This window comes from Leptonychotes weddellii, chromosome 4 (assembly GCF_054177405.1).
Source record: "Leptonychotes weddellii isolate Sample4059 chromosome 4, ASM5417740v2, whole genome shotgun sequence".
NCBI lineage: Eukaryota > Metazoa > Chordata > Mammalia > Carnivora > Phocidae > Leptonychotes > Leptonychotes weddellii.
In genome coordinates, this window is record NC_138372.1 from 169,506,633 (window position 1) to 169,533,289 (window position 26,657).

At 62.4% G+C, this 26,657-nt stretch overlaps 1 protein-coding gene across 1 annotated transcript; it reads right to left on the reverse strand.

Moving 5' to 3' along the window:
• LOC145721074 (maestro heat-like repeat family member 5) lies at positions 1–26,657 on the reverse strand. The gene is made up of 27 exons (XM_081817152.1): positions 26,629–26,657; positions 25,213–25,364; positions 23,201–23,349; positions 22,054–22,137; positions 21,548–21,664; positions 21,173–21,238; positions 20,517–20,663; positions 20,244–20,366; positions 20,049–20,125; positions 19,099–19,234; positions 15,245–15,340; positions 14,560–14,664; positions 13,940–14,075; positions 13,779–13,873; positions 12,481–12,630; positions 11,725–11,879; positions 10,571–10,715; positions 10,085–10,269; positions 9,675–9,812; positions 9,352–9,463; positions 8,971–9,150; positions 8,278–8,454; positions 7,247–7,402; positions 5,554–5,676; positions 771–873; positions 448–522; positions 1–101 (listed from the first exon to the last, which is right to left on the reverse strand). The coding sequence occupies exons 1-27, from the start codon at positions 26,655–26,657 to the stop codon at positions 1–3; spliced, it is 3,312 nt and encodes a 1,103-aa protein (XP_081673278.1).

Genomic DNA, 26,657 nt, shown 5'->3' on the forward strand with positions numbered 1-26,657 from the left:
TCAATGCCTCACAAACTGGGACAGTTCACTGATGTCTTCCAAAAAGCTGTGGTAGAATCTGCGGCTCACGGAGTCTGGGTCCTGCTTCAGGACCTCCATGTCTGCAGCAGAGATGCCCAAGGTCTGACGCACAGGGCCCCGGGGTGGGGAAGGGCAGGGTGGGGACCACAGCCCTGCCCCGGGAGCCCATGTGCGGTGGGGGGGGGCACAGCCCTGCCCCGGGAGCCCACGTGGGGTGGGGGGGCACAGCCCTGCCCCGGGAGCCCATGTTGGGTGGGGGACCACAGCCCTGTCCCGGGAGCCCATGTGGGGTGGGGGGCACAGCCCTGTCCTGGAACGGAGTCTCAAGGACAAAACAATGCCCCGCCCTTGGGACAGGCTGGTTGAGGGACCTTCTTAGAAGTCGGGAGACAAAGAGGTCCCATGTTCTTGGCCCCCGGGGCTCACATTTCCTGAGGATTTTCAGGTCACCCTTCTTCAGAGAAAAGCAGAGGTCGGTAAAGTACTCCTGCAGAATGCCCCCTGGGTCAGGGAGGGAAGGTGGTGGGTATGGGCGCTTCTGGGGCCCAAGGGAGGCCAGCTTGGCAGGGAAAGGAGGTCAACACCTGGCTGATGGGACCGGAATGTCCATGCCACAGGGCCAGCGCCACTGCCCCTGCTGGGGCTGTCCCCAGGGCACAGGAGCGTGGCCTTTAACGTGGCAGCTCAGGCGGGGAGGGAGGGTTGGCGAGTGCCACAGTGGAAGCACAGGACCACAGGCTGGCACCTACCAATGAACTTCATGGCCGTGTGCTTCAGGTTTTTGTGGGGGCTGGCTAGGTAAATCAACGCCTGCATGAGAAACTGGTGGTAACTGCCAAAGTTGCTCTCCACCTGGGGGTGCAGAGGGGAGACAAGGGCCCCATGGCTCCTGGGCCTCTGTGACCTGGCTCTGCCCGAGGCCGGCCAGCAGTCCCAGGCCTGGAGGGACGAGGGCCATGACCCCAGTCTGGGTCCAGGCCCCAGAAGCTGGCCCCCTGCAGGGGGGAGGGGGAGAGGGGTTGGCAGAGTCCCACCCCAGCTCAGGGAGGGGGCAGGGGGAGGGAGCCTGCATTGAGGGGTCTGGGATCTTCCACATGGCCACCACCCCCCAACACTGTCCCAAATGTCCTCCAGGAAGCCACCTGTGCCCCTCCCACTGGAGCTCCAGCAATGGGCTCAGGGCCGGTCAGAGGCAGGGAGGTCTGCTGGGATCCCCTGCACCAGGATGGGGGCCAGCCTCACTGCCGGCCTCGGCATCCCCCCGGGCACGTGCCGTGAACTCCCCAGGGTGTGTGGCTGCTTTTCCAAACGGGAGAGCTGGCCCAGGATGGGGCCACCCCTGAGGAGGTGGGGCAGGGGACGCGCACAGCCCGGCTGCTCATGCCAGCTGTTCCATGGCCGCGTCCTCTGAGCCTTTCCAGGTTTAGAAACCAGTTTGTTGTACCGTCTAAGCCTGCTTGAATTGGCTTTTCTGCCGCGTGCCCTCCCCTTGCCTCAGCCGCCAAGGCCACCGTGTGGCCCACACATCCCACAGAGAGCTGCAGGCCCTGCCATGCGCACACCAGGCCGGGCTTCCCCGAGGGGTGCTAACTCCGGGCCACCCCTGGCTGGCCTGGCCATCCCCTCTGGCCCTGCTCTGGCCGGACGGACCCTCAGAGCCGCCTTCCCTCCACAAATGTCAGCTGGGACCTCCGGGTCCGGACGAGGCAGCCTGAGGCCACAGACGTCCTCCTTCCAGCCCCAGGACCCGCTACGACCAGACTCTCCTGGTCACAAACCCGCATGCTGGGAATTTGGCCATCTGCTCGTGACCTTAAAAGGACAGCTGCCTTCCTGCTCTGTGTCCGCTCGAGGGCCCACCGCCAAGCTGCGAGCCCGCTCAGCTGGACTCTGTGCCCTCACGCCCTTTCCACTCAGACACCAGGACTTCCTGGAGGTGGCTGGTCCCATGTCTTGGAGAGGAAAAGCCCTAGGAAGATCTGGAACATTCTAACGCTCCAGAAAGAAGGATGCCTAAAGAAAGGGTCCAGGGGCAGGGCTCACGAGAGAAAGGACTCAAGTTCAGGACAGGCCAGGTGTGACGGCTCAAGCAACACAGCGATGCGGCTCACAGTGGGAACGACACCTCCCTGGAGCGAGCGGGGTCTCTCGTGAGCCGCAGGATGGGCTGGACCGCGTCTCCCCAAAAGAGATGCTGAGTCCCAATCCCCAAGACCTCAGAATGGGACCGTACTTGGAGATGGGGCCCCTGGAGGCGATGCCGTTATGGGGTCACGCGGTAGCTGTGGAGCAGCTCGGCTGGTGTCCTTGGGAGGAGGGGAGGCGCCCACACAGTGTGCAGGGCGGCAGTGGACATGGCCGGAGCCCAGGGACCCCGGCCTCCAGAGCTGGGAGACAACAGCTGGTGGAGCGGTCACCATGGCCGAGGGAACCCCCACAGGCCGAGCGGGACGGGGCCCCAGCGCACCTGCAGGGACGTGTGAGGACAGCCGCCACGTGCAGGGCCGGGACCATCGCGACTGGAGAACACGTCACCCGCGTGTCTCAAGTGGGACGGAATTCCCACACCCACGGATCAGTCAAAGTATCGGGACTGCGGCATGGCAGGACAGGAACGCCAGCCCCAGACACTTAGCAGAAGAGTTCAGGAAAGGGGGAAGTTTTGAAAAGTAAAAGGTAAGTGACAGCGAGTGGCTCAAAGGCAGCAGGTGTGGTGGATGACACATCACCGCGGACAGAGTCCTGCCAGCCGGGATGACACACGCTTCCTCCTGGGCAAAACTCCAGAGCTCCTGGAAGGTGTGGACATGGGAAAATCTGCAAACCCAGGGACGTCTCCTTGGGGAAGAGCAGGAAGGGAGGACCCCGGAGTGGAAGGCGGCGGGGACCGCGTGGCTCCCCCAGCGCCTGAGCCGCCCCCGGGACCCGCACGGTCACACCGAGGCCGGTGGTGAAGGCTCACATTCCCCCAGCACCTGGACCACCCCCGGGACCCCCCACGGTCACACCGAGGCCGGTGCTGAAGGCTCACACTTGTCTTAAGAAGTCTGTAGCCAACATGCAAACACAGGCACAGAGAAACGGACTTTGTGAAATCCACGACCGTGACTTAGTAACGCGGACGGTTCAACGTCCTAACAGACGGATCATTTAACAAATCGTAAGATTCAGAAAATAGGTATTAACCTTGCACACACTCTCTACCTCTCTTCAGCAGCTCAGGAGACAGAGGTCCCCAGGGCGGACGCGGGCGGGGTGGGACCAGAGCCGGAAGCCCCTGGTGGGCGCCGCGTCCGTGGGAGGGGGGACCAGCCAGCAGACCTGGCGTCACACACGCATCACTGCAGTCTGGACCAGGAAGGCAGAGGGAAACCGGAAGGGAGTCTGTCTCTCTCGTGGCCTGGGTGAGGAGCAGGAGCCCCGTCCCTGAGGAGTGGCAACGCGGCGAGAGCCACCTGAGCACCTGGGACAGCTCAGAGCCGCCACGTCAAATCCGTCCCAGGGCCTACTGGCGGGACAGCACGAAGGACTCTGGAATGGGGCGCACACAGAGAAAGACCACAATCCGGAACAACAGGATACAAGAGCCGAAAACCCACCATGGGCCACGGTCAGAAAACACCCGTAGCAAGACTCGATGCTGGAATTCCAGGGAAGCGAGCCCCCGGGTGACAATTATCTCTGGGGACAACGGGAGCTCATGAGAAGGGAGCCGTCCGCAGGAGGACGGGCGCCAGCAGGGGTGCCGAGGGCAGGTCAGAGGCGGGTGTGGAGAGCGGAGGTGGATGGAAGGCAAGGCAGCCTCTCCGGGGGTGGCAGCCTGAGAAGGCCAAACGCACCCGATGCGGGAGGCCCCGGTGCCCAGGGCAGCTCGCCTCCTCTCGGCTCCAAGCCTGCCCTCGTTGCGTGCTCTGGAAGCGTGGACCCGGGTCCCCGAGTGTCGTGCACGCCGGGGCGGGGGTGGGGGGTGCCCGGTGACTCTCTGGACGGCGGTGGAGAGACGGAGCGGGCTCCTGCCCCGGTCCCCCAGGCTCACTCTGCCCGGGTCTCCCGTGCCCGCTCCGCGCGTGCGCCATTCCCAGCCTCCCAGAGGGCTCGTCCGCACCGAGTCGTGTGCCCTGCAGGCTGCTGCGCCCTGGAGGGGTGGTGGCCATGCTCTCACAGGGCCTGGCCCTCAGCTCAGGGGCCGGGGGCATCCTGGGCACTTTTCCCAGCCCGGGGCCGCGGCTCTCTTCTGCTACGGCTGGCCCGGCGGTCCCACGTCCCTTGGAGCTCGCCCGCCTCCTGCTTTATGCCAGCATACCCCTGGACGGATCCGGACGGACAGACGCTGAGTCCCCATCACAGCCGGAAGCGTCAAGGTGCAGCAAGCTGCGGGCGCCCACGACCTGCGCTTCAGGTGACCGCTTGGTGCCACGTGGAGCCTCTGCGCACAGCGGGTCACCAGCACCCCACGTCCCCGGGGCGGGAGCTCGGCACTGCCTCGATGGGGGGGCACAACCAACCTGGCCCCCCTCCGCCCCCCTTGCAGCTCTCGCTCCTGGCCGCTCCTGGCGCCAGTTTCGTCCCGCAGCAGCGAGGGGTTTCTTATCCAGACCCAAGCACAAACCACGGGAAAGTCACACGTCTGCCTACGTAAAATTCAAATCTTCTGCCCGACCAGAGACACAGTGAGCGAAGTCAACAAGTCACAAACTGGGCAAAAATACAAATACCTGGCCAAGGACCCACACCTGGAGCATGGCGGACAGTTCATCATTCACACGCATCAAAGCACAAAACCAACGATCCCACACGCGGTGGGCAGGGGATTCAGCACGGCGGCCCCGCCGGGTCCCCCAGAGAGACGGCACCCCTGGGAGGCACTGCCCTCCGGACCCTGAGGAGCCCAGCCTCCCTCTCTCTGGGCACCTTTGCCCCCAGACTGCGGGCCTCCCCCCCTTCTCAGTCTCCCAGCCTCGGCGGGGCCCCCAGACTCGCACACCTCCACCAGATCCAGCGTGGGCCAGGTGTGGCAGCCTGCCCACCGCCAAGCCGAAGAAAAGCCTGGGACCACGGTCCCTGAGCAGCAAGGACAGGTCCCAGCTGGACAGGGGCCGACTCAGAAATAAACTGACTGCTAGAAATCAGAGCTACGGTTTCTTGCTCACCCACCTCCTCACAGCCGTCCTCAGCAGGAGACATGGGCCCAGCGATGTCTGGGAGGGGGGGTCCTGAGTTCCGGGAGCTACAGGGCCCTCCCCATGTCTGCACTGGGGGCATCAGTGGGGGTCATGCCCCCCAAGTTCCCCTCAATCACAGCCATGGGAACTGTGTCCCTCCCAGGGGCTGCAGCTGCCCCCACGGAGCCGGCCTTCAGTACACACCCATGGGACCGAGTCAGGGACCACCCAAGGGGCTTCCAGCACCAAGCCCATCCCCATCGGGATGCCCCTTAGAGGGTGCCGGGGCTAAGCCAATTCCCAGAGGCCCCCTGAATTTGCACGGCCCCTGTCCGCCACCCCAGTGTCCAGGAGGGCACCGGCGCCTTACCATGTAGATGAAAATGTCGTTCTCAGCGCCTAGGCCATGGCCCCACGCCAACTTCCCGAACAGCTCCTTCCGAAACTCCCACTTGAGCAGGATGGCACAGCGCAGGAAGGTCAGCTTTGTATTCTGTGGGCGGCATGCAGGGAGAGGCGGGTCTCAGCCCTCCCCATCATCAGTGCCCTCCTGGCCACACCCCAAGAGGGTGGCCTTCTGCAGCCACGCTGGCCCAGACGCACTGGGGGTCCCGGGCCCAGCGAGGACCCCACTCACAGCTGTGCCCAGGCCAGGAACCTGCCCAAGCCCTGGAGGGGGCTGCACCCATGGGGGCAAGGGTTGCCCCCACAGTAGTGTCCCACCCCCCACCCCCCGTGGGTGTTCTGCTCTAATTCACAGGAAAACTCGAGAGGCCTGTGGTCACTCTGGCCACCCCAGCCTCCTTCCTGACCCTGAGGGATTCTCTCAAGGGCTGAGGGACAGGCACCCAGGGAAGGAACACCGGCCCCTCCCTCACCAGCACCCAATAACCACAGCCTTGAGTCTAGAACTCCTTTAGAAAGTCTCTGTGCCCCTGTGATGGGCAGAACCGCATCTCTCCAGGTAACCCCCAGCACCTCAGAATGTGACTGTCTATGGGTGGGGTCTCTACGGAGGTGATTAAGGTCATGGGGTTCCTGGATGGCCCTAGGGGAATCTGGTGTCCTTATGAGGAGGAGAAATTTGGACACACACACAAGGGGACGACCACTTGAAGATACGGGGAGAAAGATGGGGTCTACATGCCCAGGAGAGAGACCTCAGAGGGGACTAACCCTACCCCACCCTAAACCCAGCAGGGGCCTGAGCTGAGACAGGCCTGTTCCCAAGCGGGCCTCTCCCTGCCTTGCTGAGTTGAGGGGGAACTGGCCCACCTGGTCTTCTCCAAAGCCCTCCGCTTCCTCCTAAGTCCAACTGCCAGGTGCTCACACCTCTGTCCCCCAGGAGACTGTGCTCTCCTCCAGCACCTATGACGAGGCCCTGATCACAGCCTGGGCCGGCCCTCCCCTTCCTCCGTTCATTCCTGCTGGCTCAGAGAAGGTGCTGCCCTCCTTCACTAGGAGGCCCCTGGCCCCGGGCAGCTTATCCTAAGACTGCAGCTTCCGAGGCTTTATAGCCCAGCCTTCTCCAGGCAGCCTCTCCGGCTTACCTTGACACTCTCCTCTGAACTCCTATGTCTGCCCTGCCACCTCCCACCTGGCAACAGCCCTGCCTTATCCTGGTCTCCCTCCACGCCCCCTTGCACCCCTTCACTCAGCCACACGGGCACTCAGCATCCGCCTGTTGCCAGGCCCTGGGTGGGGGCTGGCCGTACAGACCCACAACCTGAGGCACACCCTCTCCCGGGCTTGAGGGCTTCCTAGCCCCGTCAGGCCACCAGCGAAGGGTCCGGAGGGCTGGCTCCTGGATCTGATGGTCTGGGGCATGGGCAGAGAGGAGGCATGGACTGGAGGAAGCCCCTTTGTGAGAAGGAAGCAGTTTGCTGAGGGCTCAAGAGGGGCTGGGGAGGAGGTGGCCATGAGCAACAGGGCTGCAGGCAGGGCTGCTGGGTAGGGGTGGGGGGCGCTGAGCCAAGTTATTAGATGATTGGAGGCGCCACCCTGGATGGGCCCTCTCCTTTTGCTGGCATGCATGCTTGGGCGCAAGGCTGGGGGGCGCTCACCGCCACCACTTTGGGGCAGGAGTCCTCCAGGTGAAAGAGCAGTGGTACCAGCGCCTGGAAGGCATAGTTCTTGAGCACCGGCTGATGCTTCTTGCCGCCGCTGCAGATGACATCTCCGAACAGGGAGATGGCTCTGCCCCGCACCGGGGCCTGCTCCTGCGGGAGGAGGGGAGCCCTCAGCCGCAAGCAGCCCCCCACCTGCCACGCCCCCCTCTCACCTTCCTCTCTGGCCCCCAGGCTTGCAGCGGCCCAGGTGGACGGCTGACCAGGCGGCCCCCCGGCACTGACTCTCCGGCCTGTCCCACCAGCGAGGGCTGCCTTCTCTCTGGCCAGTCCCCGCTCCTCGAGCCACGCCCTCCAGTGGCTGCAGCCCTCCTACTGGATTGGCCATTTGTCTCCGGTTTCGCTCCTCGGTGGGTTCTCTGTGGGGCCCCGCCGCGGCAGCCACACGTCCACTCCCGGGCACGCCAGGTGGGGGCTGGGGCGCAGGCCCTGCAGCCAGACCTGCCACTTTCTAGCTCTGGGATCCCGGCCGGCCGGGGACCCTTCGGGCTTCGCGCCGGGGTCGTCCTGGGGCCTCCCCCGCCTCCCGCAGCCTCGCGGACCGCAGCTCCCGCGCCCCTCGCCGCCCGCCCACCGGGCCCTGAGGTCCCTCTCGGCCTCCGCCCCTCCTGCTCCTCCTGCCGTCAGCTCGCGGGCTGCACCCCAACCCCTGCACTACGGACCCCGCCCCGGCCCGCTGCCGCCCCCGTCCCCCAACCCCTGTGCCCCACCTCCACCCTCGGCCCCAGTCCTCCATGTGGAGGAGCACGTGGCTTGGGCAGCGCAGAGGCCTCCCAGAACCTTCCATCCTGCGGGCCAGCTTCCCGCGGGGCTCCAGAGGACTTTACCCACAAGCCCCGGGGGCGGGGGTGGGGGTGGGAAGCAGCTCGGCTGCTCTGATTGGCGGGAAGAGCAGCTTCGGCTGCTTCGATTGGCTGGCTGGCAGCTTCGGCTGCTCTCATTGGCTGTGCAGCCGCCCCGGCCCTCACATCCTCGAACAGCGGCAGCAGGTGCTGGGCCATCTTGAGGCTGGCGGCGCCGACGCCCTGGGCGCCCAGGTGGTGCAGGATGTTGCCCAGGATCTCCATCAGGCCCAGCAGGTCCTTGGGCTCGGGCTTCACGAAGCCGTCCAGCAGCCCGGCCAGCCGATTGCGGAGCAGCACCACCTGCGGGGTGGGGAAGAGACTCAGCCACTCCCCGGCCTGCCCTGCTCCCCCCGGACTGCCCGTCTGCCTTCTGCACCCGCTCCACCGGGCCGTCACCTCCGCGGTCGCAGCTCCCTGCCCACCCCGCCTCCCTGGCGCGCGCAGCACTAGCCTCAGCCCCAGCCCTCGGCCTGCACTGTGGGGCATGGACATGTTCTAGAAGGCCTGAAGGGCAGGTGGAGGAGGGACGTCCCCATCCAGCCAAGTGTGAGTCCTCCATGTGCCGGGTGGAGCAGGAACAGGCCACCTAGCCGGCCTGGCTGTCAGGTAGCGAGGCCAGAGTCCCAGCCCCCCAGAGGCCTCTCCAGCCCTCTGCGGTACAGCAGGGTTTCCCAAACATCCCCAGCCTCTTCTGCCTTTCCTGACTTGCCTCCCCCGCCCACGCCTTCCAGCTGGACCCACGGTGGAGGCTCTTCTCAAATGTCTCCTCCTCCCTGAAATCTTCCTGGCATAGGAGTGGGCAGCCCCTCCTCTCACCTTCTTGGGGTGCATCAGGATGCTGCTGAGGCCCTTCAGGCTTATGGCTCGCACCAGCTGGTTGGGGTTGTTCAGGCCCAGGCTCAGGAAGTTGTCCATGGTTCTCCGAGATATGTACTGGGTGAGCTCTTGGCTGTTGAGAAACTGATTAGGGTTGGCACAGTCAGCCGCCAGGGCAAACTGGCCCGTAGCACAGCATGAGATAGTGGGGTTAGGCATAAGGAGGCACTTCGAGGCAGCAAGCAGGTCTGACACGGAAGGCAGAAGTTAGGATGCCCCTCTACTGGAGGGTACGAAAGCAAGTCCAATTCTCTGAACTTCTTAAGGGCCAGAGGACAGTGGTGAGGAGCAGGGGCAGGGCAGAGCCAAGGAGGGGCTGACCTCTGTGATGATGAGGATGGCCACAATGTTGTCCCGTTCCTCGGAGCTCTTCAGGGAGATGACTGCCTGCCCCAAGACAGCCTTGACCTCACAGTCGTAGTGGGCCATGGCCCTGTCAGATGAGAAGCAGACACAGAGGCCCCGAGGTCTTCATCCTTGGCCGGGAGATTACCCCCAAGCCCCCCCACCCCCACCCCAGACCTTGTTCTGTCAGGGACATGGCCCAGGCAGCGGACTCTAGAATACAGGTCCCAGGACAGAATACAGGAGCAGCCCCACAAGGGATGCTGTCTGGGGCCAGGTCCCCCAAGGCTTGCGCTTACCTAGCCAAGAGGGTCACTCCCTCTGTGTAGGTTTCCAAGTGCTCAAAGAGCTCCCAGCCTCTCAACAGCTTGAGGTAGGCAAACACCTCCCAGTAGTTGGTAGTCCAGAAGAGACCCTTCAGGGCCTCCAGGCAGGTCCTAGGGGCACGTGGGGTGTTTAGAGGAGGCGAGTCAGGGCTCGGGGCCTGCAGAGCTCTGCTCAGGATCCCGGCTCCTGCTGGCTTTCAGTTGCTGTGCCCCCTGCTCCCCACCCTGGAGCGCAAGCCTCCAGCTGGAGCTGGAGTTCATCCCTTTCTGGGTCCCCGGCACTTAGCCCAGGGCCTGGTGCCCACCGGGGGTTCCATGGGTGTGTGGAAGGAACCAGAAAGAGGGCCTGGCTTGGGGTCCTGAGGCCCAGTCAGAAATCTCACCTGCAGGGGCTGAGGGGCTTCGTTTCCAAGATGTCCTCCTGGTAGTCAGAGATGCCCTCCACCACATCCAGCTCAAACAGGTAATGGAGCTGTGTCAGCAGGCCCACGAGGATCCCTGCAAAGGCCCAGCGCACCGTGGCCTTGTACTCCCGGGTGTACAGCAGCTCGTAAATGGTACCCAGGGCCTGCAGCGGGCAACAGAGCCGGGCTCGGATGGGCGACACCCTCGTGGGGCCAGCAGAGCTGCTGGGAGCCGAGCGGCTGGGAGCAGCAATCGCGCCCCCCGCCCCGGGCCCAGGCCCCTGCTGCCTACGCCTGGCTGGGGCTGGGAGGGTCCACTCTGGGGCTCAGCATCAAGAGTCCTTGGCTGCTTCTGCTGAGACCCTCTGCTGCCAGGTCACCCCGGCATCCCACGGGGCCCCTGAATGACAATGCCGTTGGGGGGGGGCGCTGGGGGGGACACAGTGGGGGTGTGGTGCTGCTCACCAGCAAGGAGATGAGCTCAGCCTGCTGGCTGAGCCTGATGCGCTCCTTAGGGGGCCGCAGCGTCAGCTTCACATAGAGCAGGGTGAGGACCTTGCGGGCCAGCCGGGTGTTGCCGGCCAGGGCCTTCCACAGGGGTAGGACCTGTCTGGGGAGGCAGAGAGCCCAGTCCTGCCAGCTGGCTGGCCCCACGGGGTGGAGGGGCCGGTGGGACGTGACCCTCAGGACTGCAGGATGACCTGCCAGCCGTGTGGAAGTGGAGATGCCCGGGCCCCTCGGGAACAGGGAACCCTTCCCTTAGGGGGTCCAGGAGGCTGTGTCCTGATGGCCAGTCAGGTGGGAGCCCCTGCTCCAAGCCCAGAGCACAATCTAGCTTTCCCTAACGTTGGTGCTCGTTCCCACGTTGCCTCAGTCCCTTGCTGAGTGGCCTTCCCCAGCTTGCTTCCTCCCTGGGGACACAGAGCTCACCCCTCTGGCGGCCTACAAACAGCTGGACTGGGCAAAATGGCACCACATTGGGCGTGTCTCCCTGGGGAAGGAGGGGCTCGTGGACCTGCACCCCTGGGAGGCCTGCTCCCTGTTGAAAGGAGTGTGGCCCTGTGACAGGCTGGTCTTCCCCAAGATGCTCCCGGGGGCACCCTGGTCCCCAGCACCTCTCAGACTTCAGAGTGCACACACACCACTCAGGGCTGCTTGGACTGGGGCTTCTCAGCAGCCCAGGGCCCCCGCATTTGTCCCGGGCTCCAGCCTCCTGCTGCTGGGCCCAGCTGACATCCCCAGGTGCGCTTGGAAACCTAACGGTAGCCCCGAGGGGCGGTGGGGCCGTCCGTGTGTGGGCCCGGGTCACCCAGCTGACTTCCGGGCCCCCTGCCGTTCGGCCTCTAAGGGCTCTCTGAGTCTGAGGGACACTTCCATGCTGAAAGCCCCCTTCCTGGGACTGCTGGAGCCTCCGCCTTAACCCCTCAGCCTGGAACAGCCCCGGGGACCCCCGGCCTTGGTTCCGGAGTCCGGGAAGGAGAGGAGAGTCGGGCAAGCGTCCTGCACACGGCTGCCTGCCCAGGAGCAGAGTCTGCCCAGGGAGAATGTGTGGCCTGGGAGCGCCGACCACAGACAAGGCACAGGTATCTGCCCCTGGGTCGTGGGTGCAGGTGACCTACCTGTCAGAGGGGTGACACAGGGACAGTATCACCTCGACTGTCTCCTCGGTGTGCTGAGTCCCCAGCACTGTCACCACCCTCATCGTGGTCTGCAGGATGCTCTTGAACACGACAGAGGGCAGCTCTTGGAACAGGCCCTGCAGGATCTCGGCCACCTGCGCGGGGAAGGACGGCCAGGACAGAGCCTCACAGCAGCCCCCAGCCCCCGCCTCGGTGCCCTGCCAGGGCCAGAGTCCGTCGTGGGCTCCCCGGCCCACGACGAGGCATCTGCACGCGTGCCAGACCCATGGCTAGTGCTGCCTGCCGCGGCCATGGCTTCTCCCCGCCTCCCCGCTCCCCGTCCTTGGGGCCAGGAAGCTTGATGGGTCTGGCAGCCCCAAGAGACAAAACGTCTGCATGGGCTGTGGACTAGGTTGGCCAGGCCAGACCCACGGCCATCAAACGCCCAGGGGCAGGGGTGGGCAGGGAACCCTCTCCTGCCGAGTAAGACTAAATGAGCAGGGCAGGGTGTCGCTGTGATGGCCGTGGCAGGGCCCTGGGGCCTCGAGGAGGCTGGGCCCTGCTGACGGCTGGGCTGTGCCATTTCGGGAGGCAGGGGGCAGGGCTGTGTAGTGCTGCGGGCTAGGGGCGTACTCAGGACCCACCGCCTCTGGGGTTCGGTGCCCTCTGCGACGAGGGTGTGCTCCCACGGGCACACGGACCCCCTGGAGGCTCCTGCACGGGGCCCGCAGAGAGGGCCCGGCGCCCGGGGCGCACCTGCTCCACCTTGATGCCGTGGTCCTCGAAAATCACGAGCAGCAGCTGCGAGGCCAGGTCGCACTGCAGACGGCTACGGCTGCCCAGCCCTTCCAGGAGGGTGAGGGTGAGCTGTGTGTGCTGGGCCACGGTCAGGCTCCTGTTCAAGGCCTGTGCCAAGGGGTGGGGTGAGGGGCCAAAGGGCCACCGGCCCTGCTCTGCAGCTGGGCAGGCTCTCCTGGGTGGGCGCGGAGACAGGGCCGGGGTGGGGGTGCTGCTCTCACTCAGGTGGGATGGATGCCAGGTGTGCAGACTTGCAGGGACCCCCGAAGGGCCCCGCCTTTCCCCCTTTCCCCGACAGGCCCTGGGGTGTCCGCCCCCGCCCCCCAGCTCGGCTCGGTGGCTGGTACAGGCTGCCAACTGTCTCTGCTCTGGACAGTTGCTCGGGATGGTGATGGGAGCAAGCTGTTCTGTGCAGGGGTCAGGGGCCCCCACCTGCAGCCTGCAGCCAGGGACTGACCCGGGTACAAGGGTCCAGCCCCTGCTTCGGGAGGGGGTGCACTTCATGCTGCCACACTCCTGTGCATCGGGCTGGGACCACCCCCCTCGGCTCATCCCTACCCTGTCTTGCTTCCCTCACTCCTCCCTCCTGAGCACCCAGCTTCATCCTCGTAACTGCCCGGGAACTCCTGTCCCAGGCTCTGTTTCCAGGGACCCCACCAGGACAGCAGGCTTCTGAGCGCTCAGCTCTCCTGGAGGGGTTCCCCGGGGCCGTCCATCTGCGCCGAGCTGGCGAGGGATTGCAGCTCCCGTCCCAGCAGGCCTGCGCAGCCTGGGGGTCAGGCCCAGTGACCCTCGCTTAGAACGGCAGGGAAACCGAAGTGTGGAAGGGTTGAATAACCCAGCTGTTGGAGGTGGAGCTCGGACTCGAACCCAAACCCTTGACTCCTAGTGCACCTTGAGGGGAGGGGGCCAGCCTGGGAAGGATGCACCCAGGGCGGGAAGGGCAGAGGCGGTGAGCGTGAGCCAATCCCAGCAGACGCACTTGTCGCCCTCATGAGGAGCCACAGAGAGGCCACAGAGGAGTGGGTGCCAAGAGGGCAGACGTCAGCGAGAGCCCTAGACTCTGACTCAGGGGGCCCTGCCGCACCTCCAGGTCACAGGTGGGAGGGTGCGATGTCCGTGGCCTGGCCCCACGTGCCCTGCCCCCCTGCGTACGCTATAGAATGGGTGGGGGGCTGGGGGCAGCGGATGGGGTGTTGCTCCGGGGCCGTGGGGGGTCCTGCCGCCCCTCCCCGCTGCAGCTCTGGCAGGCCCACCTTCACCATGTTGTAGAACTTCACTTCTGACTCTCTGCGGGCCTTTGCTTCAAAGCTCTTCATTTTATTCAAATGCATGAACTGCTCCGTGCTCCCTGTGGAGGACACCTCGTCAGGAGGCCTGGAGCTGCGATCCCCTGGGGGCGGGGCTCCCCACTCACCCTTCTGCTGGATCAGGAGCTGGAGGAGCAGGTAGATGCACTGCTGGGAGTGGCTCTGCGTCACCGGGTCCTCGTCCCGCCACAGCAGCGCCAGCAGGCCTATCTGGTGGCCCAGCAGGGAGGGCGTGGCCTCTTCCTGGGGAGGCCGGGCAGATGGAAGCCTGGCCTGGCATGTAGATGTCCTCGCCCCATGCGTGCCCCTGCCATCCGGCTGTCCGTCCATCCTGGGCCCAGCGTCCCACGGGCCAGGCCTCTGGGCGTCGGCCAGCACCCTTCCCTCGGCGGGAATGCCCTCCCTCTACCACCCAGTCTCCCTCCCCATCTTCCTTCAAGTCTTTGCTCCCAGGCAGCCGTGCCATCAAGATCTCCCCGACCGCCCTATCTGAACTGTGACCTCTGCCCCAGGACCGGGGGCACCGCAGGGCCTTCGTCTTGTCCCCCAGCACCGTGCCTAGCAGCCCGGACACTCAGTGAATACTGACTGTGGGAGTCAGGAGCGGGGGCTGGGCTGGGTCCAGCACGGAGGCAGGAGCACCCTGGGAGCTCCTTGCTCCTCCCTTCACTCGGGCCTGCCCGCCTGTCCCCCAGCACCGTGGGTGCTGGGTGTCGAGACCACTCACGGTGAGCGTCACGTAGTCCACCACGTACTTGAGGAGCAGGAAGATGGTCTGCACCACCCGCTTGCACTCATGGCTCTTGTCTGACTGCAGCCAGGGCTCCATGTGCTGCGATGGGGGAGAGGCGAGCCCGAGAGCCCAGTCAGCCCCGTGGACCCACCCTCGGCACCCACCTGGACCCACCTGGCTTGGACGCAGCCGCTGGGGCTGAGTGACGGTGAGGTGACCGTAACCAGTCCCTCCCACCAGATGGTTCAGGCTTTCATGCCCGGCCACCAGCCCAGCTCCCCCGGGTGAGGCCAGGTCTGGGACCGTGTGATCCAGAAAGCCCTGGGTCGGCCTCAGCTGCCTCGGGGGCAGCAGCAGCCACAGAAGGGAGCAGAGGGAAGCCAGGAGCCCGCAGACCATCCCTGAGTCTGTTGCTCCCTGCCCTCAGGGGTGCTAGAAGGTGAGGTCAGTGGGTCACCTTGATCCTTGCAGGGTCCTTAGCTCTTCTGAAACACCCACCGCTGCCTTCATGAGAGAGGACAGCCCCTGGAGCACTTGGGTCAGCGGCGTGGGGCATACCTGCCAACCTGGCCCTCTTGCCCCTCCCCCCCGTATACAAGGGACCCACACTGAGTGGACCTTAGAGAGGTGGGCAAGTGGGAGCCCTCTGTTCTGCACCCCATGCCACCCCAACCCTCACCTGCAGGAGGAAGCACATCTCATCCATGCTCTTGTTCTCAGAGATGAAATTCTGGAGAAGCAGGTCCAGCGCCTGCATGGATTTCTTGTACAGCACCTAAGGGGACAGACCGTGACCTGGCATCAGTCCACCGGGGTTGGCCTGCCAGCGCCATGGCCTCCGTGGCCGACACGCTCGCCCATCTCTCCCCGGGGTCCCAGGAACTGCCCCCGGCAAGGGCTCGGTCACTCCTCCCTGCAGGGCCTGGGGAGATGATTGTAACGTCCATGCCCTGTGTGTCCACCCTGTCCCTGGTGAGGACAGACAACACCCTCATGGCCACCCGGTCTTCACATCACAACTCCTGTGGGGGTTAGACCTGTCCCCAAGACCCCCGAAGTGAGCTGCAGATGCTGTGGGTACACTGCCCCACCCCGGGCTCCTCAGGAGCACCCCTGGAAACTCCTCCCAGCACTGGAACTAAAACCAGAAAGTACTTTGACTGAGGGAAAATGAAAACACAACACGTCAAAATCGATCATCTCCATAGATACAGCAAAAGCATTTGACAAAGTCCAACATCCATCCTGATAAACATGGCCAGCAAACCAGAAACAGAAGAGAACCTTCTCAGCCTAACAAAAAGCATCTAAGGACCCACAAGAAGCCACAGCAACAACACACTGGATGGTGCAGCTGGGTGCCTTCCCCATCAGGCCGGGGCAAGGTGATGTCAGCGTGGTGCTGGAGGTTCTAGCAAGTGCGGTAAGCTAGGAAGATAGAGCAGGCATCCACGCCGAAAAGAAAGAAGGAAACTATTCACAGAAGTCATGTATAAAATCCTATGGAATCTACAGAAAGCCCCCAAAAGCTAATCAGTGGTTCAGCAGGGTTTCAGGAAGGTACAAGATCAATGTAACAGAAGTCAACTATAGTCTTGCATACTAGCAAAGAACAAGTGGAAATTAAAATTTTAAATATTACTGTCAATATCAGAAAAAAATACAAAATACACAGGAAAGAATCTGACAAAAAATGTGCAAGACATTGTACACGGAAAACTGGGGAGCTTTTGAGGGGCTTAAAGACAACCGAAGTGAACGGAGAGGTACATGGAGCTCCTCGATTACAAGACAAGATGATGTCAAAATGTCAGTTTCCCCCAAATCGTTCTATAGATTCAATGTAATCCCAATCAAAATCCCAATGTGCCGACCTACTGATTCTGTAATTCACATGGAAACGCACAGAACCTAAAAAAGTGGAAACAACTTTGAAAAAGATGAACCAAGTTGGAGAACTTCTACCACTTCAGAATGTACCTGAAGCTCCCCAGGGCAGGACAATGTGGCTTTAGCACAAACAGATCAATAGAGTCAAGGGTACCTGGGTGGCGCAGGTGGTTAAGCATCCGACTCTTGGTTTTGGCTCCCGGCATGATCTCAGGGTCATGCAATCAAGCCCTACGTCGGGCTCAGCATGGAGTCTGCATAAGACTCTCTCTCCCGCTGTCCCTCCTTCCCGCTCTCTCGCTTGCTCGCTCTCTCTAGCTCTCTCTCAAATAAATAAATCTTAAAAAACAAAAAACAGATCAATAAATCCACGGAACAGAATAAAGAGGTCAGGAACAGAAGCAGACACATGATCAGCTGATTTTCCGGAGGCACAAAGGTGATCCGGAAGAGAAGGAGTGGTCTTTTCAACCCGTAAGCTGGGACCTGGGTGGTCCTGGGGCACCAGCAAGAAGCTAAGTCCATATCATACACCATATAAAAGCTCAAAACGTCATGGACCTAAGGGTGAAACCTAGAAGACAAATCTTTGTCACCTTGGTTTAAAGAAAGAGTTCCTTGATACAACACCAAGAACACGATCCATGAAAGAAAAAATAGATAAATTGAACTTCCTCAAGATCAAGAACTTCCGCTCTTCAGAAAAGACTATTAAGACAATAAAAAGATAAGCCACTGATGGGAAGAAAGTATTTTCAAATCACCTGATAAAGGATTCACATTGCAACTATAAAAGGGACTCTAGAAACTAATGACCAAACAAATTATGTAATTTAAAAACTAGGGATAAGATTTAACAGACACCTCACCAAGGAAGATATGAAGATGGTGAAAGGCACACGAAAAGATTCTCCACATCTTAGTCAGTAGAGAAATGAAATTTCAAGCCACCACCAGACACCACGACACACCCATTAGAATGACCAAACTTTAGGACCGACTCCCATGTGTGTTGACGAGGACATGGAAGGACCCGGAGCTCCCGTCCGTGATGGTGGGATACAAAGCAACACAGCCCGGTTGCAAGGCAGTTTGGCAAGTTAAGCATACAGCTACCTTGTGACCCAGATGTCCCAGTCCTGGGCATTTACCCCCCAAATCAAAATCGAGTCTGTACAAAGACCTGCACACACAGCAGTTGTATTCGTAATAGTCGCAAACTGGAAGCAACAGGAGGCCTGTTGTCCAGCGAGGATGCCAGGAAAGAGGATTGAGCCACGGTGTAGATGAACCTCAGGACCGTTATGCGGAGTGGGGAGAATCCAGGCAGGTAAGCATATACCGAATGATGGCACTTATATAAAGTTCTAGAAGATTCAAGCTATCATGACAATAATAGCGAGAAGGAGGGACTCCACAGTGGCACGAGGAAGCTTTTGGGGGTGATAAGTATGCTCATCATCTTGATTTTGAGGCTAGTTTCACAAATAGAGGTTAAAATGTGTAAAATTGTATACTTTGAATGTGTGCCATTTTTTTTCTGTGGCAATTCTACTTCAGTTGTTGACTCCTTTAACCAAGCCCAGCTCTTGCCCAGGGTCATGTTCTGTGGCCTCACTTCTGAGACCCTGGCCCGTCCCTCCTGGGACTGGGCTCCAATTAGATGTTGGACTTGGGGACCAGGCACCCCCTCCCAGCTGCTGGCCGCTCAGGACTTGGCCTCCAAGCTTACGCCCCAGTGGCTGGCCGGTGCCCTGGCTGGCTGCTGTTCTAATTCAGCTGCTTCGGCACCAGAGCTCCCCAGAGCATCGGCAGAACCCCTTCGCAGCTGCACAGCGGTCCGCTTCTCCTGTGATCCCCACTCTCTGAGCTCCCCCGGGAGTGCACCCCCGACTCCAGGCTCACATCCGCTCCCTGGCAGCGGAGCCTGGGCACAGCTCACGTCCCTGCTGTGACCTGTCTCCACGCCGGTCTGCTGTTTCCCACTGACAGGGTTCCTGGGAGCAGGAGTGTGTGTACCCTGTTGGTGCCGTTCTTAACACAACGCTTGTGGGCTGGACGGTTCACTGCCTGCTCTGCTTTGTTTTCATGGGACCGAAACTAAAGTCCTCAAAGAAAAATGATTCTTGGGGGGCTGTGTCACCCAGCCTCCTGTCGGTGCACACTGGAAGGCAGGTCACCGGGACTCTGCTTCCCGGTGGATGGAGAGCACGCTGGCCTGCACTTTGGGCATTCGGGACCTGCCTGGCTGCTGGCGTGTGGGTGGACGTGTGTCCGTGTGTCCCTGCCAGCCCCTGGGGGGACAGCCCGCTGGGCCTGACTGGTGGGGAAGCGTGTTTGTTAGGGCAGCAGTCAGAAGCAGCACACGTTTGGGGACTGCTTTTGCGCCCTGGTTCCATCAGAACCACAAAACATCAGTAGGCAGCATGGAGACCAGAGCCCCACTGCAGGGACAGACCTCAAGACTCAGGCTTTTCCAGAGTCAAGACAAGACTGTGGCAAAGCCAGGATGAAAGCCGGGCGGCCAGGGTTCTCTCCTGTGCTCGCCTCGCTCCCACACGTGGCAAGGGCTTGACAAACCAGCCCAGCACCCAGAACCCAACACCCAGAGCTGGGAGAGCGGCCCCAAGAACAGGCAGTCACCATGACATCCGGGGCCGGGTCCAGCGGAGGTAAGCAGCTCTTCAACTTCTCCATGGGTGGGAGCATGAACAGGCTCTGCAAGCAGGTCTGCAGGATCCTGGACTTGACCATGGGTTTGAGACTGGGCCGTAGGTTGCTAGAAGAAATATGAAGATTCTGGACTTTATCATAGAGCCCATGGTCCAGGAATGAGAGACCTGGCTAAAACAGATTCCCAGCTGGGAGAGGCTTTCACAACTTAAAGTTTGGAAATGGATCTGGATTCCAGACAGGCCTTAGACTCTGGCTTCGTGGGAGGATTCTGTTATGGAAAACAGAGCTCCTTTGGACTGAGGGAGGCCATCCCAGTTCATTCACTTGGGTTCACTGACATTTATTTGTGAGAAAACGTAGGAATTATTCTGCGGTCAGTGTCAGCACTGTGAAAGGGATCAGGGGTCAACCTGTGAAAAAGGTCAGGGCTCAGTGTGTGACAATGGTCAGGGCTCAGAGTGTGACCAGGATCAGGGCTCAGAGTGTGACCAGAGTCAGGACTCAGAATGTGACCTGGGTCAGGACTCAGAGTGTGACCAGGGTCAGAGCTCAGAGTGTGACCTGGATCAGGGCTCAGAGTGTGACCTGGGTCAGGACTCAGAATGTGACCAGGGTCAGGGTTCAGAGTGTGACCAGGGTCAGGGTTCAGCGTGTGACCAGGGCAGGACTCAGCGTGTGACTGAGGCCAGGATTTGGTGTGTGACCAGGTCAGGGATCAGTCTGTGTCAACGTTAACAACCTGTCTTGGATAGGAAACAAAGCAAATCGATCCCCGATGGTAGGTGGCTTGGCTCCAGCAGGGCCAGCCCCGCCCACTGTGGCCCCTTCTTCACATCCTGTCTCCTCACACATGGACTCCCACCCAATACACAAAGGACTTGACCTGTCTTCGTTCCTGGACCCCAAAGGAGAGTTACCTCAGTCCCACAATGACCAGTATGATCTTTTGCCGGAAGAGGGTGGCCAGGAAGTTGGGCTCCTTCTGAAGGATGCACTGGGGGTCAGAGCAAGAGGTGCTTGGGGATAGCTCCCAGCCCGGTTCATGCATGCTCTGTGTCCTGCTGGCCGCCCCTATGATCAATGGCTGGCAGGTCCCCGTGGGAGTCGCTCACCAGGAGGCACTGGATAAGCTCTGGTATCTGAGAGAATTTGTAGCTCCGGGTACTGTTCTCTTGCTTGAGAGCTTTCATAAGCATGATGACGGCCGAGAGGAAGCTGGTTTTCAGGATATTGTCCTGTCCGTGCAGAGTCAGGGGAGGATCAGCGGGCAGTCCCTGGCCCGCCACCACACAGCCCGAGTGCCCGCCCCATCAGAGGCCAGGCGGCCCCTGTGCGCGCACGTGGACACCCCGCACCCCTGCTGCCCGAGCTGGGGCAGGGCTCACGTAGCAGCTGCACGAGAAGTAGTAGACCATCCTGGAGATGACGTTGTCCACCCAGGGCAGGATCTGCTCTCTGGCGTGCAGGGCCATCTGCCCGTAGCAGAGCAGAGAGGTGCAGCCAACCCATCTCCAGTGCCTGTCGGGGTCCGGCTGCGGCAGAACGGAGCGTCAGGGCAGGACAGAGCCAGGACACGGCTGCGGGCCTCAGCCCTGCACACGGGTGCCGGCCCCTCCCCCAGAAAGCCCTTGGCTCCCCTGCCCTCTAGCCGGAGTTGCTCCTTCTCCAGGCGGGCCAGGGCCTCTGAGTGTCTCCTGCGCATCTGCTCTTCCCAGTGAGGGGCCGAGGACTAGCAAAATAGAGGTGCTCAACGCAGACCCGCAGGGCAGGTGCCGGGTGAGGAAGCTGAGGTCGGGGCCAGCCCACAGTTCCCGACCATCAGACCCCACAGAGGCTCTGGATCGCATGTGTGGGGCCCCAGGGACCAAGCTCACAAGTGCCAGGCCACAGCAAGAAGCGAGAGAGTCCGAAAGCCACGCACCAGCCCCTCAGGGAGGTGGGCAGGGCAGCGGTCACATTTCCAACAAGCAGATGAGGCTCGAGCGCCCACATGACATCTCCAGGCCCCTGGCCCCTCCCGCCCGCAGGCTGCCCTGTCTACCTGGCAGTCTGGGGACATGAAGGCGGTCCGCAGGAACCTGGTGCGGCCCAGGTGCTCCAGCGCGGCCTAGACGGCCGGCAGGTGCGAGGAAGACACGATGCCGATGGCAGCAGCGATGCCCTGCGGGCCAGAGGACCCCGAGAGTCGGCCCCCCCCGCGGCCGCGCGGGATGTGCTTGCTGCCTCCTGCCCACTCCTCCCGAGGGCCCTGCAAAGGCAGGCCCTGAAGGATGTCAGGGTAAGACAGAGCCAGGACACCACTGCGGGCGGGCCCCTGAGGTCTCCCTGGGCCGCACCTGTCACCCGGTGGCCCCATGTTTCCCAGTGCGGCGCTGGGGGCCGCGGGCGCCCGGGGGGCTGTGGGCCGCGGACCCACCTCCCGCTGGTTGGCTGACTGGTGGGACAGCTCCAGGAGGTCGGCCAGGTGCCTTCTCACCAGCTCCTCGTTGGCACTCTCTCTGAGGATCAGCCCGTAAATGTGGAAGAGGAAGGTCTGGGAGGAGGCAGGATGGAGCAGGTGCTGGGCCCGTGGGCCAGGGAATGGGGCAGCCACCCCCGCTGGGTGAGGGGTGAAGGAAGCTGGGGAGCCTATCCTGAGCCTTCTTCCAAACTGCACAGCCCCCGCCCCAGGTTGCTGTGCCCACTGTCTATGTAAGACTGGAGGAGGCGCGGGGGGGTCACTGCAGCGCCCCCCGCCCCCCGCCTTGCGTTGCTTCCTTGCTGGGCCTGGGGCACTGTCCATGTACCCAGAGCTTCGGACCATGACAGTCACTTGGGGGGTGGGGAGGGGCCTCAGCAGCCACATGCTCCGCCACACTCAGAGCCTCGTGGGGGTCTCGGAGCACACATAGGCACCCTGGGCAGCCCTGCCCAGGCACTGACCTTCTCCAAAGGCTGCTTGAGTTCCAGGTTCAAGGGCGCCAGGAGCTCCTGGATGCCAATGCTAGCCACCTCCTTCCAGATGAGCTGCAGGCAGAACACAGGACTTGGGCCCCAGCCGACCCACCCGGGGGAGCTGGACACCAAATCCACCAGGAACCCCCAAGGATGGTGGTCACCTGCGGGTGAGCAGAGAAGACAAGCTACTCCCAAAAGGTAAGGAGAGATTTGGGGGTGCTACCTTCCAGCAATCCGCCAGGGGGCTCACTCAAAGTGTGATTCTGGCCATGCCTACTTCTGCTTGATCCCTGGCAATCCCCCACCCGCAGGACAGAAGCTGGTTAGCCCCTGATAGCCTGGCCCCACTGGCATCTCCTGAGAGTGCTCCCCAGCCCTCTCCTGCCACCATCTTGCTGGCCTCCAGGGCCTTTGCACAGACTCTTCCCCACTGGCTGGATTTCCCCTCCACCCCACCTCTGAGCCAGGGTCCCCAAGCATGGCTTGGCCATCAGCTGGATTTCCAGGTTCCGAAGCTGAGGTCTGTGTGTGCTTGGAGCCGTCTCCCTCTGTGGGCATCGGTCCTGCTGTTATCCTCCCTGCTCAGTCCTGTCTGTCAGCCCCGAGCCCCCAGAGAATCTGGAGCAGGAATGTGGAGGACAGGGGCCAGGAGAGCCCCACCCCACCCGGGACCTCAGCCACCAATGGACAGAGGCCAGAGCATGCGGGGCATCAGGGAGGAGTAGGGCCTGGCCCCCCACAATTGCAGGAGGTCTGAGCTGGGAAGCCTCCTGCACCCCACAGGTTGGGAGGTCCTCAGGTGCAGAGGAGGGCCAGACACAACCTGTCCTCTACAGCCCCCAACGCCTAGAGGTGGAGGCAGGCTGTGTCTGGCTCCACGTGGCTCCCAGGCCCACCCCTGGCTGCCAGGCACTGAGCACCAGCTGGTAAGGTCTCTGTGTCCCACCTGCCCCTCTCCTTGTGCCCCAACTCCTTCCTGCCTTCTGGCACCTTCTGCCGCACATCCCAGGAGGTCAGGGGCTTCAGGGACGCAGAGGCCAGTGGAAGCCAAGGGGCAATGTGGGCCCCAGTGAGCCCTGGAGTGGTGGAGGGGGATGTCCTGCAGGGGCGAGCGGGTCTCCCAGAGTCCCACCTGGCTGTGCTCCTTGATGCAGTGGTGGATGGCATCCAACACCACGTTCTTCTGCAAGACTGACATAGTCCTGATTTTGCCGAGGAGTGCTTCCTCCCAGAGCAGTCTGTCATTCAGGGGCTCCTCCAAGATCGCCCTGTCTGGGTGAGCTGCAGACCACAGAGAAGCAGCCCTGTGCTGGGGGTGCCAAAGAGAAGCCTAGGCCTCCCAGGTCTGGCTCTGGCTGGGCCCCTAAGTCACGCGGCCCAAGCGACTTTGTTTGCAGTGCATCTGCGTCTGCGGGGAAAGCAGTGAGAAAGCAGCAGGAGACGGAGAGCACGGAGCGCCGAGGGCAGGTGCCTCGCTGGGCGCGCTGGGACACAGCCCGGAGGCGCGGCCACCTGCAGAAGCCAGCCAGCCCAGCAAAGGGAACACTCCTCACGACAGGAGCACAGAACTCCAGCCCAAGAGAACGGGGTCCCAAAGCTCATCGTTTGGAATAAAAAATTAACCTAGGTCCCTACTCTGCTTCTCACAGCAAAATAAACAGCAGGCAGTTACGATAGTGGAATTTCCAAAGGACGACTGTAAACGTACTGAGCAGACTGGGCTTTGTTACTCAAGAAATCCCGGAGTAGAGAAGGGCTCTCCCAACGTGACAAGACAAACAAAGGGAGACGAGTGTTAGGGTGGGCGGCACGGACCTGGGGCCCACGCGCTCGGCACAGCTGCCCGCAGGGACCATGAAGAGATACCTGCTGCGTGTACGGCACAAGGTCAGGACCATGTCAGTCCTGCTGTCCTGCGCTTCCCCACCACCCCCGGCCACGGAAGAAACTCTCCTACGTCGGGAGAGGAGTGGAGAGGAGAGAGACCCCGGCGGCCAGCAGAGAAATGAGAAGACGCGCCCCCACCGCTGATAAAAGAAAGGCAAATTAAAACCATCAGAAACGGGACTTCTGTGTCAGCGGGGCGCAGAGGCACGGGAGCGAGGGCAGAGGCTGTTCTCCCACCGACAGGCTTCCTCGCAGACACAGAATACAGCCGGGGAGCTTTAAGATAACCGTGAGTCCAGGTTTCCAAACTGTCCGGCACCTGACAAAGATAATCGATTACTTCTTTGATCGGGAAAAAGAGGGGGCGTGAAGCCAGCACCCCGCTGGGAATAAAAAAAATAAGTCAGGTCTGGGGTCAGGTGCAGTGTGGGCCCTGCGCCGCCGCTCACTCCTGCGGGTGGGGAGCCAGCGTCTCCCGTGGGCTCGGCCCTCCGGCCAGGCGCGCCCCACGGCCTCGGGCCTGCTGGTGTGTCCGAGTGTGTCCTGCCCGGAGACCCCCCACCCCAGCTGACACCTACAGCCAGGCCCAGGCTTGAGGCTGCTTGTTAGGCAGACTCACTGGTGCCGCTGACCCGCTGCCCCGCTGCCCGCTGGACCCGTCCATCCATCCTTTGTTCGTTCATTCATTCAGTCGAAGCTTGTTGAGAATCTACTACTTGCCAGGCACTGGAACCACAAACAAACCCAACGCTCTCCAGGGGTCTGTGCCCCCAGAGCAGGCGGGAGACCACCTGCCACTCCCTGCCGGGGCCGCAGGGGGGCGGCACAGAGGGGGGACCCCACGTGCCTCCCGCACCTGCTCCCACATGGCTGTGACCCCGATCTTTTTGGGTGCAGGGCCGGCTGTGGCCCTTCATGGCGCTGCAGGCGTGTGGGGAGCAGGGCTCCAAAGCAAGCCTCGCCTGCTTGGTAAGGCTCCAGAGGCCACGCCTTTCCAGAAGTTTCTGTCAGGTGCACATGGAGCTGTCTCTGCCCCCAGAAGATGTGAGACCCCGGCACCCTCTGTGCGTCCTGGGCACTGCGCCCACACCCCGCACAGAGCAGACACTTAAAATTGGGCATGGGGGACCTGACACAAGGGCCCGGAGAAGGGGTGCGCTCCAGCCTGGGGGACAGAGAGCCAACCAGAGAGAGCCCGGCGGGCCCTTGAAGGCCCTGGAGCCCCGTTGCCCACAGCCCCCTGCCCGCCCTGCTCACCGACACCCAGCTCCTCCTCCTCTGTGGGCCACAGGCCGTTGGAAGTCCCCGGGGGACCGTGGGAGTCATCACTGTGTGCAGCCACCATGGACAGCCGCACCTCCTGGGAGCTCCGGTCGTGGGTGGGGGGCAGAGGGCAGGACCAGTCAGACCTGCTCAAGAGGGGCCAGACCACAGTGGGGGCCCCCGCCTTGGTCAGTCACCCCAACCCCACCAGGGCCCCTGACCTCAGTCAGTCACCCCAACCCTCCCAGGGGCCCCCACCTCAGTCACCCCAACCCCACCAGGGCCCCTGACCTCAGTCAGTCACCCCAACCCTCCCAGGGGCCCCCACCTCAGTCACCCCAACCCCACCAGGGCCCTTGACCTCAGTCACCCCAACCCTCCCAGGCACCCCCCACCTCAGTCAGTCACCCCAACCTTACCAGGGGCCCCTAGGTCATGCAGCTCCAGGAGCTCTAGGGGACCTAGGGAAGGAGGGAAGGATGAGGTTCCTACCTGGAGCTGACATTCAAGGTCCTCCTGTCCTTACCAGGCCCCAGGCTCCCCTCCCTAGAGGCTCCGGGATTCCGTATCCTGAGTCCGCCTGGCAGTGACCACACTGTCTTCCCACTGTCCATACAACCACAGCTCAAGGACGTGGCAGAGGAGCCAAAGGAGCTTCCCCCCGTGGCCTGGGCCTGGGTGGCGGGGTCATGTGCTCTGAGAGGCCTTGCGGCCCCATGGCAGCCTGGGCCCTCCTCTGCCCTCACCTCCCCCTGCACTGTCCATGCCCACCCACCCTTGCACCAGGCTCCCAGCATGAGGAGATGGCGAGGGGCCTGGTTCTGGGGCACCTGCTGGTTCCGAGGGCCTGGGACAGGCCAGATTCTGCATTTCTAAGAAGTCTCCAAGTGACCCCGATGCTGCCGGCTGGGCTCAGGGGCCGCCCGGACGCCCCACAGATCCCTCTGTGGGCTGGACCCCAGTAGCGCTGCGGACGCCCGCGGGTGTACCTCCCTCAGGGCCCTGACCCGGGGGCTCTTCCTCTGGGAGAGGGCGCCTTTGAGAGCACCAGCCACCTTAGGGCTCTGGCATCCCTTGGACCCCTCCCACTCCCCCCACCTTAATTCCCAGGGGCTCCCCAAAACTGTCCACTCACCCGCCACTGCCCCCAAAGGACCCTCACCCATCTCCTGAGCCCTGGCCTCGTTTCCCAGCCTCTGTTCCAGTCCTCCCGGAGAGCGGGGCCTCCGATGCGCTGTCCTGTGCTTCCCCACCACCCCCGGTCTGGTTCCCTCCCCTCTGCACCCCAAGGCCCCGATGTGGACTGGGACCCATGAGTATGTGCCCGCCGGTGCACGCACCCGACGGTGAGCCAAGGAAAGCTCCCAGCCTCTCCCCAAGCAGTGGGCACCTGGGCCGCGGGCCTCTTACACCAGCCGGCACAGCGCCAACGAAGACAT

Coding starts and splice junctions, on each gene's coding strand:
- LOC145721074 (XM_081817152.1), bottom strand. CDS start 26,657: ATGTCTTCGTTGGCGCTGTGCCGGCTGGT. Junction 25,365..26,628: donor TTGGCGCTGTGCCGGCTGGT/GTAAGAGGCCCG, acceptor CCTCTTGAGCAG/GTCTGACTGGTCCTGCCCTC. Junction 523..770: donor CACGGCCATGAAGTTCATTG/GTAGGTGCCAGC, acceptor TCCCTGACCCAG/GGGGCATTCTGCAGGAGTAC.